This window comes from Manihot esculenta, chromosome 1 (assembly GCF_001659605.2).
Source record: "Manihot esculenta cultivar AM560-2 chromosome 1, M.esculenta_v8, whole genome shotgun sequence".
NCBI lineage: Eukaryota > Viridiplantae > Streptophyta > Magnoliopsida > Malpighiales > Euphorbiaceae > Manihot > Manihot esculenta.
In genome coordinates, this window is record NC_035161.2 from 27,900,532 (window position 1) to 27,918,316 (window position 17,785).

At 31.9% G+C, this 17,785-nt stretch overlaps 3 protein-coding genes and 1 long non-coding RNA gene across 8 annotated transcripts; 2 read left to right on the forward strand and 2 right to left on the reverse strand.

The window, feature by feature from the left end:
* The first annotated feature begins 2,103 nt into the window (after nucleotides 1-2,103).
* On the forward strand, nucleotides 2,104-7,202 carry LOC110623459 (NAC domain-containing protein 7). 3 transcript variants are annotated; one of them, XM_043956193.1, is made up of 5 exons: nucleotides 2,104-2,785; nucleotides 2,945-3,067; nucleotides 5,332-5,513; nucleotides 5,611-5,882; nucleotides 6,259-7,202. In XM_043956193.1, the coding sequence occupies exons 3-5, from the start codon at nucleotides 5,354-5,356 to the stop codon at nucleotides 6,886-6,888; spliced, it is 1,062 nt and encodes a 353-aa protein (XP_043812128.1). In that variant the 5' UTR covers nucleotides 2,104-2,785; nucleotides 2,945-3,067; nucleotides 5,332-5,353; the 3' UTR covers nucleotides 6,889-7,202. The 3 variants fall into 3 exon arrangements, with proteins under 3 accessions (XP_043812128.1, XP_043812127.1, XP_021624113.1); XM_043956192.1 differs by lacking the exon at nucleotides 2,945-3,067; XM_021768421.2 differs by lacking the exons at nucleotides 2,104-2,785; nucleotides 2,945-3,067 and having other exon boundaries at nucleotides 4,774-5,513.
* Nucleotides 6,142-9,781, reverse strand: LOC110623469. The gene is made up of 3 exons (XR_002489282.2): nucleotides 8,120-9,781; nucleotides 7,915-8,028; nucleotides 6,142-6,876 (listed from the first exon to the last, which is right to left on the reverse strand). It is a non-coding gene; the product is annotated as an uncharacterized LOC110623469 (long non-coding RNA).
* A 517-nt stretch (nucleotides 9,782-10,298) lies between these two features.
* On the reverse strand, nucleotides 10,299-16,642 carry LOC110628826 (thylakoid lumenal protein TL20.3, chloroplastic). Of its 3 annotated transcripts, none has more exons than XM_021775641.2 (7): nucleotides 16,352-16,642; nucleotides 16,063-16,261; nucleotides 15,952-15,981; nucleotides 15,432-15,538; nucleotides 11,001-11,035; nucleotides 10,699-10,827; nucleotides 10,299-10,633 (listed from the first exon to the last, which is right to left on the reverse strand). In XM_021775641.2, exons 1-7 carry the CDS (start codon nucleotides 16,497-16,499, stop codon nucleotides 10,442-10,444), a joined length of 840 nt encoding a protein of 279 aa, XP_021631333.1. In that variant the 5' UTR covers nucleotides 16,500-16,642; the 3' UTR covers nucleotides 10,299-10,441. The 3 variants fall into 3 exon arrangements, with proteins under 3 accessions (XP_021631333.1, XP_021631341.1, XP_043812140.1); XM_021775649.2 differs by having other exon boundaries at nucleotides 16,063-16,265; nucleotides 16,352-16,492; XM_043956205.1 differs by lacking the exon at nucleotides 16,352-16,642 and having other exon boundaries at nucleotides 15,432-15,521.
* Nucleotides 11,914-14,136, forward strand: LOC122723558. Its single transcript, XM_043956198.1, has 2 exons — nucleotides 11,914-12,192; nucleotides 12,930-14,136. The coding sequence occupies exon 2, from the start codon at nucleotides 12,967-12,969 to the stop codon at nucleotides 13,831-13,833; it is 867 nt and encodes a 288-aa protein (XP_043812133.1). The 5' UTR covers nucleotides 11,914-12,192; nucleotides 12,930-12,966; the 3' UTR covers nucleotides 13,834-14,136.
* Nucleotides 16,643-17,785: the final 1,143 nt, after the last annotated feature.

Here is a 17,785-nt window from a genome sequence, read left to right on the forward strand (position 1 = left end):
GTGACACTAGGAAACTCTTTAATTGGATTTTATGAAAATTTTAAGTTATTTTAGTGATTTTATAAAATAATTAATCGTCTATTGCCTTGATAAAATGATATTAGAGTTATTTTATATTCTAATTTCAATATAAATATAATTTAAATTTTTAAAAAACTTAAAATTTAATAATTAAAAATTAAAGACTAAATTGGTATAAAACTCTATTGACGTGGGAATTTTCTATTTTGGCTTAATAATTTTTGTAATTAAATTAAAATTACACTTATTATATTTTAATTGATAATTATGTTTATTATATTTATTTAGAGTAAACATATATTATTAATTATATTATTTTTTAAAATTTTTAATAATATAATAATAATATATAATGAAAAACTACACAAATATAGTTCTCAGATTTTATCATAACTTTTACATTTTTAATTTATATAAATTTCGAGAAGAATTATTCTTAATATATTGAAAAATCATTCAAAGTATTAGGAAACATAACCGTTTGTTAATTAACCTATGGACTTCAAAAGTATGAAATAGTATAAATTTAAATAATAATGTTAAATAAAAAAATAGATAAATTATATTTTAATTTCTAAATTTTAATATAATTAACATATTAATATTCTATTTTTCAAATCCAACACTTAAATTCTTATATAATCAATTAGTCCAAATTAAAAGTTTATTTATTTATAACTCCGTTACTCAACAAATCAAAAGGAGAATAAATATTTTAAATATTTAAAATATTTTCATGAATGCTTAAATCCTTTTTAATATAGATGAATAATTTTATATTGTGTAAACTACACTTTGCTCCTTAAATTTTAGCATAATTGATGGATCGATCCTTACATTTTTAAAACTAAATCTTTAAATTTCTCTATATTTAATCTGTCTAAAATTATAATTTTTCCATCTATTATAAATATTAGTTCAAAACTAGTAAATGTTCAAATTTTTTTTGAAAATATAATTTTTTCGTAAAATATTCATTATAAAAATTTATAATCTACGTAAAGATTATTTGGTACCCCTTAAAAATAGCTGAAATTATAAGTATTTTTTGAAAGTTTTAAAGTTATAAGTATTGAAGTATTTTAATAAATAGAAATTGAAGAATAAAAAGTGTAAAAAAAAGAGTTAAATAATATATTATAGATAAAAGTTAATGGAGTACTTAAGTAAAAAAATAAAAAATCAAAATATTTAAATTATAATAGATAAGAACGAACGGATTATAAAGAGATTTAAATATATATTTTTAAAAATATAAAAATTGATCTATTAATTATGCTAAAATTGAAGGATCCAATTATAATTTATTCATTTAAAAAGATAATAAAAAAATTTTCACATTTTTAACGACAAAGATAGATGAAGGGTCTCTAATTTGAACAAGAGAAATTTAAGTATTTTAAAATGTAGGAATAGATATATTATTTATGTTAAAATTTTTAAAAATTAAAGTATAACTTATTCTAAAAATATTGAAAATAAATATCCTGCAAGCTTTTTTTTAAAAAATAATTAACTTTAATTAAGGACCGAATTCAAACGTCTCAGCCTGAAGATTATTTCATTACCGATGGTAATATACATGCAAGGTTTAATCCCAAAAGAAGCAGAGTGAAAAATAAAGAAGAATGAAAGAAGGCTACTATGTCATGTCCCTCCAACACACAACATAGAGAAAGGTATTGTAAATTGATATATATACACAATGATCATCATTAGTCTGATCGTGTACACCACGCGGATTCAAGTGGACAACATTTCACAAAGTCTAAGCTTGCTGATTTACGACACAAAACACACATAGGGAAGGTTGTGTTGTGCCCCTTGCTTAGCTAAGTTTACCACCAAAAATTATACAAACATACTGGAATTACCATGTTGACATGTACTAATTATTATGTGTACTTTTCTTTTTCTTTATTTATTATTTTTCTTCTTCTTCTAATACACACAACTTTGTTCTCTATAAACTTCTCTTTCAATAACTGTTGCTCACCGTGTGATCTTCGCTTCTCCTCCTCCTCCTCCATCCCTCTCACTCAACTCAATGCTTGATCTTTCCTTTTAGTCTCTTTCAGTTGCTGGTGGAGGTTGCCCCTCTCTTTCTCTTTCTCTCTGTGTGTGTATGGAACTCTTTGTTTCTCTCTAAAAGCATTTAGCTTGAGCCATTATCCGCCACCCTTTTTACGCGCAAAGCTTTTCCAGTAATCAAGCTTCCATTTAAGAGATAAAACAGAGAGAGATAGACAGACACTCACAGAATGAATACTCTCTCTGATAGAGAGAGAGAAAGAAACATATATTATTAGGGCATGTGTGTGTCTCTACTCATTTCCATTTTCCTTGCTTCTTATTTAACCCTACCTTCTCTCTCTTTCCCCCACTCAACCTTTCTTTTTCTTCTCTCTCTCTCTCTCTCTTTAATTCCTTCCCTTTTCCCTTCTTCGGGATCTGATCTCTCTCTCCTGTTCTCCCCTACAAAGTAACACTTGCATCCACTGGGATTACAAACACTTCCTTCACTTCATTTCCCGAGAAACACTTTCTTGTTTCCTTGTTTGTTTCTGTTCACTTTCTTTCTATATTTCTGTGTTCTTTTGTCTGGTCCAGTGTTAAAAGGTGAAAGAGAGTCAGTGATAAAAGCTCTACCCTAAATCGTCTTACTTCTAAAACGACTGGCGGGTCCATTATTCCGTCAACCAGGGTGAACCAGATCTAACCAGGAGCTTCGCTCGGCTCGGGTCTATTCTCGAAGATTATCAAGGTTGGGTACTATATCATCAATCTTTACTTTTTCTTATTCTTCTTCTTCTTCTCCTTCTTCTGATATGATTTCTAATTCTTGTTTTTTCTTCTATCTCTTGAGTGCAAATTCTTTTGGATTCAAACGCTTTTATTTGATGATTTTTCTCTCTTTTTTCAGTGATAAGCACTGATGCCTTAATTTCAAGCAAACAGAAGATGCAATTAATAAAACTTCATATCTTACTGATCAGTTTTTATGAGATAGGAGTTTAATCTGACTTCTGCTGCTCCCTTTATTTTGGTATCATTTACTCCACTGATCATTTTCATAGCATGTATTGAAATGTTCAGTATACAAGACTAATCTTTGATCTGTTAATGGTTACAGTAGGTTTCTACGTTCCTTCTTCGTTTTGAGATGCTTGTATTGCTCAGATCCTACTTTACAAAGTCATGGTCATGAGCTTCATAGCATATTCTGCTACAACTTATATTATAGGAGAAATTACAAATCACTTGAAAATTCTTGCATTGTTCAATTTTGGAATTTCCTCCACCTTGGTATGAAAAATGTCTGCTAGTTATAATAAAGATCTGTATGTATCGAAGAACACTGAATACCCATGTTAAGACATGTATAATTGCAAGATATCATTTTGCACATCATAATTTTTTACCATAATTTTGTCATTTCATCATATAATTCCCCCTACTACATGTTTCACAAAGTAAAGCTATTGAATTTTGATTCACTTTTCTCAGTGGAGAACGCACTTTTTCTATATGTACTAAAATTTTCTTTCATGTTATATATATATATATATATATATTTGAAATAAAATGAAATTTAAGTTCATTATATTTCTGATCGACATGTTAAGTCTCATGAAAGGTTTAGTGAATACTTGCTAGTTCAAGTTTAAGGCATTATATCTCAATGTGCTTTATTTTACTTATAGAAAAATCCAAGTATGAATTTTTCTTGATATGTCAGAAACTGAATTGCATTATATAATTAACTTAGAGCTTTTAAAAGAGAAGAAGAAAGTTTCCTATTGCATATATACTTTTCCTGAATGTCTATAAATGTCTTGTATTAGGTCTTAGCTTTTAATGTTTGACATGCGCAGTAGATCTTTGATTCATGCAGGAAATAAAGGAATAGCCATTGTCAAGAAACCTTTCAATTTAAATGTTCAAGTTTGTAAATGAGGATTTGCGAAGTTTTCATTGACATTTTAATGAAAATTTTAGCTTATAACAAATATCTTTGTCTTAACCCTAGAGTTTTCAAATGGAGTCTCAAGAATAATTTTACATCCCTAGAAACCCTATTTGTCTTAATACTTCGATGATTGAGTTTAACAAGAAGTATGTTTTAATATTCTTTGGTACATTTAATTTATTTTGGACTACATTGTTTTCTTTCCCAAGCATTAATGAGCAACTCCAATATGTTAAATTATAACACGAAACCTTAGTGAAAGACCATGTTCTCGTTTTCGGGAGGTTACTACGTACGTACATTCGTAGTTTATTTTTTTCTTCATAATAAGCATTATGTGCTGTTCTTCCTTTGTGTAAACTGAGACAAATCTTTTCTTTGTTTACTCTTGTATATATTAAAATAAGCAACAGGAACTCGAACATATAGTTGCTGTCTGTATTGTTAATTAGCTGTTAAATTTCATATCGATTTGGAATATGGATAATGTATCCTTATAAGAGTATTAAGCATTCTCCTTCTTGAATTAGCTTTTAGAGTAAGTTAGCCATAACCGAAATTTAAACTGTATCGGAGCCTCTCACCGATATTGGATCTTCTATAAATATGTTATAGTGTTGGTATTCCCACAAAATAAAATTGCTGAATTTGTTTGCCTCTACACCGTAAGAATTAGCTTGCTGATGACTTGATAGCTTGCTTTTTATATACTCCCTCCATTCCTTAATAAGTATCCTTTACAATTTTTTTTTTTTCAATTTAAGTGTTCATTTATGAAATTAAGATATTTTTGTAAATATATTCAAATATTATCCTTATTAATATTAATCATGCAATTAATAAATTATATGGTTTTAAACATTTTATAAAGATTTTAGTAAAATATAAGCCCCATTAATTTATTCTAAGTATTATCTTAATCCTAGTGAGATTGGCAAAAGAAACACTTGTTAAAGAAGGGTGGGAGTGGTCATTGAGACATGGTTATTTCTTAAATTTAGAAGAAGCAAGTCTTGTAAAAGAGGAAGCATAGGGTTTGATGCGTGTCTAAATTAAAAGTACTTAATGAGACAAATTATCATTTACTTGCTTTGAAAGTGAAGAAATTTAATATCAACTTTAGTTGGCAAAACGCCACAAAATTATGTTGGAGTAGTCACTGTTATTTGCATTACTTTTACTTGTCAGCCTGACGTTTGCATCAGCATGGAAGCCGACAGGACAGTAAACTTCGAAAACATAAAATTTTCTTGCTTGTGAAAATGGAGACGATGCATGTTGATATATATCCTTAAATTTTTTGCCTGGAGGTTGATCGATCCTGTGGCATTTTACTGCAGGATTTTTAGTTCTCGAAAGAGTATGAATACCTTCTCACATGTTCCGCCAGGCTTTAGATTCCATCCGACAGATGAGGAACTTGTCGATTACTATCTCAGAAAAAAGATTGCTGCAAAAAGGATTGATCTCGATGTAATCAAGGATGTTGATCTTTACAAAATTGAACCATGGGATCTTCAAGGTAGTTATATTTTTTTTATTTGCTAGTGATAATTGGAATATCAAATTTAATTAGTTTCTTGCTTTATATATTGGTTAACTGTTGTTTATTTTGATAGAGTTGTGCAAAATAGGAACTGAAGAGCAGAATGAGTGGTATTTCTTTAGCCACAAGGATAAGAAGTATCCGACAGGAACTCGAACTAATAGAGCAACAAAAGCAGGGTTCTGGAAAGCTACAGGAAGAGACAAGGCTATCTATTCAAGACATAGCTTGATTGGCATGAGAAAAACCTTAGTGTTTTACAAAGGAAGAGCTCCAAATGGACAAAAATCAGATTGGATCATGCATGAATATCGACTAGAAACTAATGAAAATGGAACTCCTCAGGCAAGTCCTCAATTTTCTTTTCTTTTCTTTTTTTTTTCTTTTTGTTTTATAGTAGAAAATTTCTTTTTGAACACTAAAATTAATTAGATTTAGAAATTATTTCGGCATCAGTTCATTTTTAGTATCATTAATTATATAACCCAGTTGTGCGTATGTCATTCTATTTAAAACAGCTTCAAACAATGTTATTAGCTGCTAGAACAACATGATTTCTGCACTTCCTACAAAAAATTAAAATAATAATAATAAAAAAAAGGGAGTTCATAAAGACAATAAGAAATGCACATTATTGAATTCCACATGTGAGTAAACATTTATTCGATGAAGTTCAAATTTAGTGAGGCTAATATGAAATTATATGTTGTGATTGCACCAGGAAGAAGGGTGGGTAGTATGCAGGGTGTTCAAGAAGAAAATGCCAACAATCAGGAAAGTTGGAGAATATGAGTCGCCATGTTGGTACGATGAGCAGGTCTGCTTCATGCCAGAAATGGATTCTCCAAGGCGAATTACTCAACCTTACGCATCATACCTCCACCACTATCCTTGCAAGCAAGAGTTTGAGACATTGCAATATAATATGCCTCATGACCCTTTACTCCTCCAGCTTCCCCAGCTGGAAAGCCCCAAAGTTCCACAGTCAGCTGCAAGTGCCAACTGCAACTCCAGACTCCCATATGGTGGTTATGATACCAACAATGGAAGTACCCTGCAGTCCTCAACTCTTACACAGGATGAACAACATCACCAAAATTTGAGCTCACTTTACCATAACAATGGTGAGCAAGCTGTGGATCAAGTAACCGATTGGCGAGTCCTTGACAAATTTGTTGCGTATCAGCTTAGCCACGAGGATTCTTCCAAGGAAGTCAGCTACTCCAATGCGGCAGCCTTTCATGTTGCTGAACAGGTGAACGTGCTTGCCAGTGAATCAAAAAGGCCAGAAAATGTTCAGGAATATGCCTCAACGTCAACATCTAGTTGCCAAATTGATCTATGGAAGTGATCAAAAACACAAATCTTATATGAAGTTAATTACTAGAGATGCATATTAATTAATTATAGATACTACAGTTTATATGAAAAAGAAATATCGAGGATCCAAGTGGCTGTACATAATAAAATTAAAAATTGTATTGGACTTATTGTGTCCATCATCAAAATATTTGATGAGACTATGTATGAGTTAGTAAATAGAGTGCAAATGCCAAATGCAAATAAGTTGGTACTCTTTGTGGCTGAGGTTTATGGGGACTGACTCAGCTGTTGAATGTTGAATGTATGTTTTTGTTTTATCATTTTTTTAATTATTTTTTTCAACCTACATAATTTGTAAACTTTTCTATTTCGATTATATATATGATGTCTACAACTAGAGAAAGCATCAACTTAATTTTCAATATAATTATGATTGGAAACATTTTCTAGAAAAATATTTTTTTATATTTTTAATGTTTTGATATTAATCTGATCAAAGGGAAAATTAATTTATTTTTAAGAAAAATGACAGACTCTAACTTGTAAAACAAGAAATTCATTTTCTAGAATTAAAAAATTTTATTAACACCCTTAAAACTTTTATATAAAAATTTATTTTAATATAACTGTTTTAATATTGCAATTAAACAATATACAAAATTATTTTCCACAAAGGAATGAAGAAGCCTAAGCTGGATTTTTTTTCTTCTTTATTTAGTTACTATAGAATTATATTAATTCAGTAGCACTCTGAAGCTAGTTATCTTGATCAGAAAATGAAAAGCCTAAACTAACTAGTGGCTGAAACCTCATATATAACTCTTAACTAAAATGGGAGAAAGTTAGCCGCAGAGAGAGAGAGAGAGAGAGAGAGAGAAGAGAGAATTGATTACAAATTAATAAGCTACTATTCAAAGAATGCATGCAGAAGATAAAGGCTTCAAATGACGGTTTCTTCATCCACTTAATTTTAGTTTGTTTATCTTCTTTAGCATGCACAAAGCCTCAGATTCTAAAGAAACTTTCCCACCCTATTCTAAGTCTGAACACATACCTCTGCAAAAAGAAAAAAGGACTAAAATGGACTCCTCCAGAAGTATGTATTAACCCTTCGAATGGCTATTTTCTTTTCTTGAAATTTAGCTGGCCATAACGATAATAACCAAAGCTGCGAAGCACAAGAACCAACAGCTTTTCAAGATTAGATACATGGAAGCATACAAGGGATACCAAATAAACATACTTGAATAATGACCCACCTCAGCTTAATTCTCTAGCTGCGAGAACCAGCCTGTGATTTAGATGATTATTGAAGAAGAGGAAGAAGGTAGAATTTGAAAATTTACCTGGGGATTTAAATAGTCGATGGGCTGCAGGAAGCAATTAAAAGTATAGGAGACTCATAATGGATAACAAGACTGACTAGTAAGAAAAGCATGTTGGTTTTGGTGTTATTGACCTGGACACAAACTCTTACTTGGGTTGAAGTCAAGCATTAAAATCCCTTTAAAGCAATGGAAATTTTTCCAAGCGACATAATGAGTAAGCGTGCTCTCATGGACTCACCATTATCACAAACAGAGGAAGAGGGATAAATAGAGAAACCAGGCCATAAAGTGAGTGCTCTTGCTGACCAAGTTTCACATGCAGGATTTGTCCTTTCGTGTTAGGGTTTTATATATGCAAGGATTTCAATATTCATCCATGCATTTCTTGTGATAAAAAGACATTAACCGAGAATTTCCCTTTCATTGTGTCTTGTTTCAATTCAGAAGAAAGAAGAAGCTCAGTTAAGCACGCACCTTCCCTACTAGCCCAAAATAAGCATGTCATGCGCATTGATTCTATGAACGTCAATGTGAGTGAATAATTAGGGTTTACATTTAAAAACGTTGTTTGCATATTAAGTAAGATAACATCATTGACCATGTGACGCAAACAACCCCCATGTGAGGCACTATTATTACTATGCTTCCTTAGCCTCCCAGATCCCCACGGAAATTTAATCAATTCAACTATTTTATTTGTCATATGCATATGGCACCATTAAAGTGACAGCAAGCCGAAATCGGCAGATGATTTGCATCCGAAAAATAGACAAAAGGGTACCCATTTGGCCATTTCCCAGCAAAAACAAGAGTTCTGCTTTGGTGCTATATATTTATTAAAAAATAAGAAAAATAAAATAAAATCTTACCTACTTTTTCAGCATGCATGAGATGGCTCTGACATGATCAATTCCAAAGCTTTTTGGCTTACTCACAGCTTTAAAAGAAAAGATGCATAACGAGCCATTTTCAACCGGTTGGCATTAACTGGAGCAAGGTATAATTTCCAACATTATGAAGTAGCTACGTGACAAAAGGAATATACGTAGAGATACTGTTATGTCTCGGAAGCAATACAAATACGTAGCTGTAGCACTAATTAATCATAGTAGTGGCATGTCATTAAAGCGGCATTCTAGTTATTCGCAGTTAGTCAATGGATGAGCAATTCGTGCATGTCCCTTGAGGAGAAGAAGAGGAAAGAGAATTGACAGGGTAGGCGGGCACATTCCCTGATTTGGTAATGCCTGAAGGCCAACCGTCAAGGGGGCAAGCACTTCTTGGCTTTTTCATTAATTAATGTTTCGCACTCTTTTTTCCCCCAACTTTTTAGTTTATTTTCTTGGATTTCCTGTCCACTTTAAAAAAGAAAAAGTAGAGAGCAAGGAACTTGATTAGATTTGTTTAACGGTTGATCGATGCTTGACTTGGGAGTTGAGACAGCCTTATCTACCGCTGTACTGTGACGACATCATCTTACGTAGAGAGAACCATTTTTACTCATAATTAATACTTTTTTCATTTTATAAGAATTATCGATTTAGATAAATTTATTTTAAAAATTTTAAAGTAATATTAATTTTTTATTTTTCATATATATTTTTATTAATTTTTAAGACATTTAATATTAGAAAAAAAGTAAAACTATTGAAAGGATATTTTAGATAAATTATTATAAATTTTTTTAAAATTAAAATTATTAATTTAAATATTATGGATTATGTTATTCAAAGCAAGGCTTGATCTTTCAAGTTGGACAAAGGAGCAAAGTGCACCTAAATAAGGCATAAATGGTAGCTTCCCATTTAGGGTAGGTTGCTAATCTGCCAAATGCCTAATGGTTATTATAAATTTAGGAATAGCTAGCTAGATTTTATTGAATATGCTTCGATTGCTCTATGGTCTCGGCCATGCCTCCATAATATCAAGAGCGATAATAACTAAGCAACAATAATTTTGAGAAGCCAGGGCCTCATGCAGACATAATAATTGTACAACGTTGTGTACACGTCCCTACCTCTGCTTTTGTCCAACTCTTTTTTAATTGTTTACGTTTTCATCTTCAATTGGACCATTTCCTGCTGTATAATTTGACTTGAGCACAGAAACATTACACAGATAGTTGTAATTTTTCCTTTGTCAAACTTTTTAGTAGTAGCGATTTAATTTGCACAACTTGGTTTGATGGGTAAAAACAATATTTACATAGATAGATATGCATGGGAAGGTTTTGCAGAGATTAAATAAAATGGGTCACTTGGCATCGCAGAGTCCAGTGCGTTCATCGCAGAAGCCATCACGATCTAGCAGTTTCTGTGGCGGAGCACTTATAAGAGGAGAAGATGGGCTACCATACGCATTTCTTCTGCTGTTTCCGCAACCTAAGCTTTTTCTGGTGCTTACTCCAGTTATTGGATTTGTTCCATTTGCATACTTACAAAGAGCCTAACCCAAAACCAGCTATTAAAAACTGTTCATTATTCCTAGTAAGACCAAAATTAATGTGGTACCTGCTTCTGGGGAAGGTCCAAAACAGCATCACTGAAGTCAGCACCTTCAATTATGGCACCTCCAAGATCACTCCGAGTCAGAACCGTTCTAACAAGCACAGCATTTGTGAGGTTGGCCTCGTTCAGAACCTGCATTTATATCTCTCATCATTCTTCGACTTGACATTTTTTTTTTTTTTTTTTTTTGGGTTTGGTAAGCCCCTATGATTAAATTGTTACCTACTAAAAATAAAAGAGAATCTGAAGCAAATGCCTTCAGATTCATAAGAATTACAAAATAAAGCAACATCGATCTGTCATACCATTCGGTCCATCAAGGTGTCGCTCAAATCAGCACCTGCTAATTGTCAAAAGAAACTAACAATTACTGCCTTATTATGAATAGCCAACAGCTGGAAATTTACTTCCCTATGACAAAGGATCTGTCGATTACAGTAGTGCTTTAATCATATTTTTGCAATGAATAAAAATTATTGTTGAAATTATAACTTTGTTAAATATAAACAAACTATTTATTAAAATTATTAATACATACAGTAAGAAAATTGAAAACTTTTTACAACAATTTTAAAATTATTGTTAAACTTTTGCCTTATAATAGAAAACTGATATTTAAACTAATGTCAATTTAGCTTAACCAACAAATTTAAGGGCTTATCCTACTCGGAATATTTACTTTAAAATCCACAATTTTAGGAATTTATTATCAGATCTAGGCTACATTTGTTTAGTAATATTTTCCACATTTTCTAACATTTAGAGTAATTAGAGAAATTAATCAACAGAAAAATTAATATTCAGAATAAAGAAAATTCTAAAAAAACAATCTAAATATTTTTACAACCATTGCTTATTCTAAAAAAGAATTGAAGAAAAAAAACATAGTTCTAATAGAGGATAAATTATTAACAGGTTCTTATGTTTTATCATAAATTAACTGCTTAGCCTTTTTTTTTACAAATTATTTAATTAAAATGTTTATATATTTTATAAAATTAAAACTTTTTAATTTTTTTTTATATATATTAGTCAACTTAATTTAATTTTAATTAGAAAAAATTAAATAATATAAATATTTAAAATTATTGGTATTAAATAATTTAATATAATTAAAATTACAAGACAAAAAGCAGTCAAAATATTTAAAATTAAAACCAGTAAAATTTTTTTTATTATATCTTTTAATTACATAAAATATAGAAATACTTTAATTAAGGGATTGAAAAAATAAAGATTATATAATTAATTTGAACAAAATAAAGGAAGCTCCATAAACTTTAAAAAGAAATTGTTACTTAGCCTTGCGTTCGCGTCTCCCTACGACGTCGTTACCTAGTCTCTATAAAAGGGGTTTGGTTACCTAGCAGGATTTTACTTGCAGAAAGATGAACCCTGATGATTTCTATTTTTCTCCGATGATGGTTGAGAATTGAGAAACTATATGCGTATTTGCAGAATCTTTGAACAGACCCGTTGAATCCAGCAAAAACAGAGGTCAGATCAGTTTGTCAACATGCGTTTAAATTTGGATTAAGTTTTTCTGTTCGTCGGTATTTTTTTAATGTTATGTTCACGGTGGTGTGCCTATTTGTTATGACATTTTACGAGAAAGAAAAATTCTCTCTTTTGATTTCCCTTTGGAATTAATTTTAACCATTGATGATTTCGATGTTATTTTATTGATTTTTCGTGTGTACTTTTTCTATGCAACAAAAAGAGAGTGGGAACCGAATTTTTGTTAATAAAGCTTTAAAGAATGTAATTGAATTGATTTTCCCCCTTCCCTTTGCTTCTTCTTCTTTAGCTTAATTGGTAAGATAGATCGATGAGGCTGCAGGTAGGAATTTTGTTAATTATTACCACTATTTGCATTCTTGTTGAAGAACTTGGTTCGCAAGTCATTGTACAGAAAAATTTATGTTGTAAAGGAATCATATTCACCTAGAATCAGAAATATTATGTCAGCGAGAGATAAGTCAGAGTTTATAATGAAAATCTGTTGATAGATAAGATAAAAGTTTTGGTTTTCAAAGCAAGTTTTTATTATTTTATTTTATTTCCTTTCTGTTTTATTGCTTCAGAATTATTCTGTATGGTGTTTGTTTTAGTTAAAGGTTCTGTTCTGCTGTGTGGCAAAACATAAAACTTTGGTTCAGAGCAGAAAAATAAAGATCCGAAAACGTACAGTACTTTTGTTAATGGTTTGGTGAAATTCACTTTGGGTGATGCAGATACATATCAGAAGTCTTGAAGTTGTAGAGAATCAACATGCTTTCAGAAAATAGATATGATTCTTCCAAAATGAGTTTCAAAAGTAACGCATTGAATGTTGAATGTGCTTCTTCTGATGTTCTAATCAAGCATAGAAAGAGGATAATTGGAGCTACTAGGGATTTTCCTATAGGTTGTGGTCCCTCTAAAAGATTTTGCACTGAAGCGTTAAAAAACTCGGTTCACTTTGAGATGCCAGGCATATTAGATGATTTAAAGTCTAAAGAGAATGTAACTGTTTCATTTGATAAGAGGGAAGACCTTGGATTGGTAGCGGAAGTTGAATTGCTACACAAAGTTTTGCAAGATTCTTTGGATACTGTAGGATTGGTGAACCCCTTAGAAATTTCAGTTTCTGAAGCTACTAAATTGCCAACTAAATTTGCCCCTTGGAGAAGGATTTCAGCTATTCGATGCTTCCCTCAGGGTTGTGGAAGAAAGACTCAACAAGTCGATAAAGAAGTTGCCCCAGAATGTGTATCTTTAGAAACCAAAGGATTAGGTCCCCATACACCTGATGTGGACATATTAAGAAAGAAGGAAGAGACAATTGGAAAGGATAAGCATCAAAAGAATGTTGCAAATCCTAGTAAAACTAATGTATTTCAATCATACTCTGAATGCTTCGAGACTAACAAGGGGAAACCGCATGATATGGACAAATGCCTTGATGGAAAATTATCAGGACGTAGCAACAGTCATCCATCACAGGAAAAAGCCTCTGACCATATGGAGGTTCCTGGACACCGGGTGGTAGTTCTGGCATTGATGGCTGCACCAAATTGTCCAAGGAGAAATCGGAAAAGGGGTTCGAGATTGAGACCAACAAATGATGTGGCTAAAACCAAGGCTAAGAAGCATTAATTTTGTTGGAGTTGTTGAGATTTTTGTAGAAGAAAATTTTCTGATGTGATTGGGTTAGTTTAATAGGAATGGACTTTCTTAATTTTAGCTAAAAATGGATTGTTTGTTTGTGTTGTACTAGGTGGAGTTGATAGCTTTATAAGGCTTTTTCCTTGCCCGTAAAAAGGAGTGTTTACTATTGTAAAAATTAGGAAGTGCTAGAAATTTGAGTGTTGAGAGCTGGAAAAACGATGAAGAAAAAGAAGAAAAAATTGTCTTGTGCTCTATTTTTTATTAATGAAATCTAAAGTTATTTTCTCTCCATCTTTTTTTCTTTTGTTGTGCTATTTTGAAACTTTGATCATTTGTTTATTGAAATTGAAGTTTTATCTTTAGTTTTGTTGCTGGACATTTGGTAATCTTTTATATATAATTATATACTTTATTTTTCTCGGTTTTATGTTTATCGTTTTTAGATAGCCATTGTTCATTTTAGCTAACTATTTTTCGTTCTAAATTCAATAGGGGTATCAACTTGTTTTTATTTTTTAATATGGTTTTAGAGTTTCTTTTGATTTTTCAACATGATATCAGAGTCTAAATAATTTTTAAGGTTCCATTTTTTCAAAATGTTTGGGAAAGTTTGATTTTTATGATGATTGTTGTTTCCTCCATTTTTCTCCATTTTCAAGTTTGAACAAGCTACGAGAGCTTAAGTTTTATTTCTTTGTTTGGGAGGTTTTTCTGAAATTTATGAGGGAACTGACAAGTCCATAAACTGCAAAACTTATTTGAAGAAACCAACAAATCTATAAACTGGTGCACATCCATAAACTGCTAAACTTTGTGAATGTGTTGGTAAAAGGCTTTTAGCCATTTTTCTTCATGAATCTTGTTTGTTTGAGGAGGAGATTGAAGATTAAATTTGAAGAAGCAAAAATCTCAAGAAAAGAGTGTTGGAGTTGCTGAAATTTTTGTGGAAAAATTCTTTATGATGTGATTAGGTTAGTTCAAGAGGAATGCGCTTCCTTAGTTTTATCTGAAAATAGGTTGTTTGATTGTGTTGTATTAGGTGGAGTTATTGGTTTTGTAAGGCCTTTACATATAAAAATGAGTATTTGCTGCTGTAAAAATTATAAAAAATAGGTTGTTTGATTGTGTCGTATTACGCGGAGTTATTGGTTTTGTAAGGCTTTTTCTTTACATATAAAAATGAGTGTTTGCTGCTGTAAAAATGAGAGAGAGAGAGAAAATGCTGGAAATTTGAGTGTAAAATTGAAAAAATGAAGAAGAAAAAATTTTCTTGTATTGTTTTTATTAATGAAATATGAAGTTATTTTCTCTCCATCTTTTTCTCTCTTTTATTGTGTTATTGAAGTTTTTATTATGTGTTTGTTAAAGTTTAAGTTCCTATTTTTAACCTTAGGTTGGACAGTGATGTCAGCTTGTTTTTTTTTATTTCTTAACATGTTATCAGAGTTTATTTTGATTTTTCAACAAATTTAGAACGAGGTATAATAGTTGCCACAGTTATAAATTAATATTTTGCTAGGAAAATTTGTGCCAAAGCATCATTGAGTTACTCTGTCTACAAAAGGATAGAGTCTTGTGAGTTTTACCTGTAAAATTTGCTCTGTATGCAACTGCTTTCTCCAAGTATGCACCATTGAACGTTGAACCACTAAAATCAGATTCTCTCATATCAGCAGCTGTGAAATTGGCTCTTCTGTATCAGCCATTGAGATTTATAAGCACACAAATGCACTAGCACATTTAGTCATTAACTTCAGTCAAGAAGTAGAATTGAATTTTTTTTCAAATCCAAAATACTTTTTTTTGTCACTCTCTTTACAGTATTGGTGTAAAGTTTGCATTTCATTGCTGGGCAGTAGCATTGTTGTTCAAATAAAGTAGTATACTGGATTTTTCTGCCAAGTCATGGTGCAAGTTTATCTTCTTTCTTCTATTGTTTCCCAATTATATTTTGCTCAGCTAATAGATGAGCAATAGCCGTTTGCTTTCTTACTATGTTGGTATATTCCCCCATTTTAACTGGAGTTAGCCCAGTTGCTATATCCAAGATAATCCAAGTGGAAAAGAAAAAGAAAGGAAAATGGAGAATTAGAGACTATGAATTACCTGAAGTTTTCATTCACATGCACTGCTTTCCTGCATGGGGATAAACCCTAATTTAGTGCTTCAGAAACCAGAATGCTTACAAATTGCAGAAGCTTTGTAAACTAAACAAACCTGAGGTCTGCAGAGCCGAACTGAGCTGCTGATCCAATACCAAATTCACCACGCGTCTCAGCTTCATACTTGTTTAGATCAGCAACAGCAGGCAAACCAGAGCTAAAGCTAACAACTGCAGCCGCCAAAGCAGTTGAAACTATAGTTCTCCAGTTCTTGGATTTTGAAACATCTACCTTGTACCTAGTTGTGTAGCAATCTTCCTTTTCAAGGAAAACTCAGTTAGCTTTAATTTGAAACCACAGGTTAATATGACCAACTTTGGCAGGATCGGTGCAGATTTACTTACCATGAAATTGGTCTTCTCTTTGTGTGTGTAATCCACAAACTATGTGACAAGGCCTAGAGTGAGAGGCGTGATGGTATGGAGACCTTGAAGATGGAGTAGAAATGGTGAGGAATTTAACGGACAATGGAGAGACGGAAGTGAAAGCCATAGGCAAGGTTTTGTTTCCTTTCAATTGTTGTAGTTAGGCAATGCTTCGAATGATTTGTCGAGAAAATAATAAAAGGGAAAATGGAGAAAAGTTGGGGAAAGAAATGGATAGCATCCAGTGAAGTGAAGCTTTGGTGCTTTGTGGTTCATCCACTTGTTTTTGTATTGGCTAAGGATAGATACACGTTTCCTTTTTTTCTGGGTTCTCATTAGTCACCACTTACTTCTTAACGGGCCTAGTTCACTACTGTAGGCCTCTGGTACATGCCCCATTAGACTCCAACTACTCCGTTTACTGGGCTTGGATGACTGCTAACTTTTAAATGGGCATGGTAGGTGCTAATGTGGATCTTCAGGCCCTCGAGTTTCATTAAAAAAAGAGACAGCAATTAAGCCCAATACTTTCATGAGCTGTCGCTAATGGATCACCTGATCATCGGTTTGAAATTGTTATCAGACTATATATATAGCTAACACAATATATATATATATATATTATACATAGAAGGGGGTGATCTTTTAAATAGTGTAATTCGATAAGGATAAAAAATATCCTACAAATCAGCTTGTAATTTTAGGTGGACCGGAAAATTATCTTAAACTATGAAAGATTGACGTCACCATTAAATTCGCCAGTTCATCCGTAATACAATTTGCTTATCTACAAATATATCTAAATCTCACCTATCAATTGAGACATAACAGCTGACGACATTAATACAATACATGAGCACGATGTAAATTCTTATCTATGTTGGCTTCCACTAGATCAAGGCTAGCTTTAGAGTTCATTTTTACCATTAACCGTTTAATCCCTATATTTCATACTATTCGAAAACCAAATAATACAGCATGTATTTCTGCATTCATTGAGGAACAAATAGTCAAACGAACATAATAACCTTTCAACCATACTCCACACTAATTGCGCAAGACCTTCTTGCACCTCCTCTTCCTAGGTTTTCTTTAATCGTCCTATATGTGTTTAGTTTAACCAATAAGGCAAGGGAGATTGCCAAGCATTGTTACCTAATATTCGAGTACGGTTTGGAGCCCTATTGCTCTGTGAACACCAAGCTCGAATATTCTATGCTAACTACAATTTAAAACAACCGATTTGTTGGCTTAACAAGCAACGAATGCCACGAAACACATCTTCATTCCTCCATTTTCATATACATCACAAACCTAAAAATAGGGCCTGTACAGAAGATGAATTAAAATATAACCCACATTCAAAATCATGTAACCGAGAGAACGAAGTAACAATATCCACAGATAAGAAAA

Bases quoted from the DNA above. Each gene is read 5' to 3' on its own strand.
- LOC110623459 (XM_021768421.2), top strand. From the start codon at position 5,267: ATGTTGATATATATCCTTAAATTTTTTGCCTGGAGGTTGATCGATCCT. The intron at 5,514-5,610 runs GTAGTTATATTT...TTATTTTGATAG, and splicing joins TGAACCATGGGATCTTCAAG to AGTTGTGCAAAATAGGAACT. The intron at 5,883-6,258 runs GCAAGTCCTCAA...TGATTGCACCAG, and splicing joins ATGAAAATGGAACTCCTCAG to GAAGAAGGGTGGGTAGTATG.
- LOC122723558 (XM_043956198.1), top strand. From the start codon at position 12,967: ATGCTTTCAGAAAATAGATATGATTCTTCCAAAATGAGTTTCAAAAGT.
- LOC110628826 (XM_021775641.2), bottom strand. From the start codon at position 16,499: ATGGCTTTCACTTCCGTCTCTCCATTGTCCGTTAAATTCCTCACCATT. The intron at 11,036-15,431 runs GTAAAACTCACA...GACAATTAGCAG, and splicing joins ATACAGAGCAAATTTTACAG to GTGCTGATTTGAGCGACACC. The intron at 10,634-10,698 runs GTACCACATTAA...GTTTTGGGTTAG, and splicing joins TGGACCTTCCCCAGAAGCAG to GCTCTTTGTAAGTATGCAAA.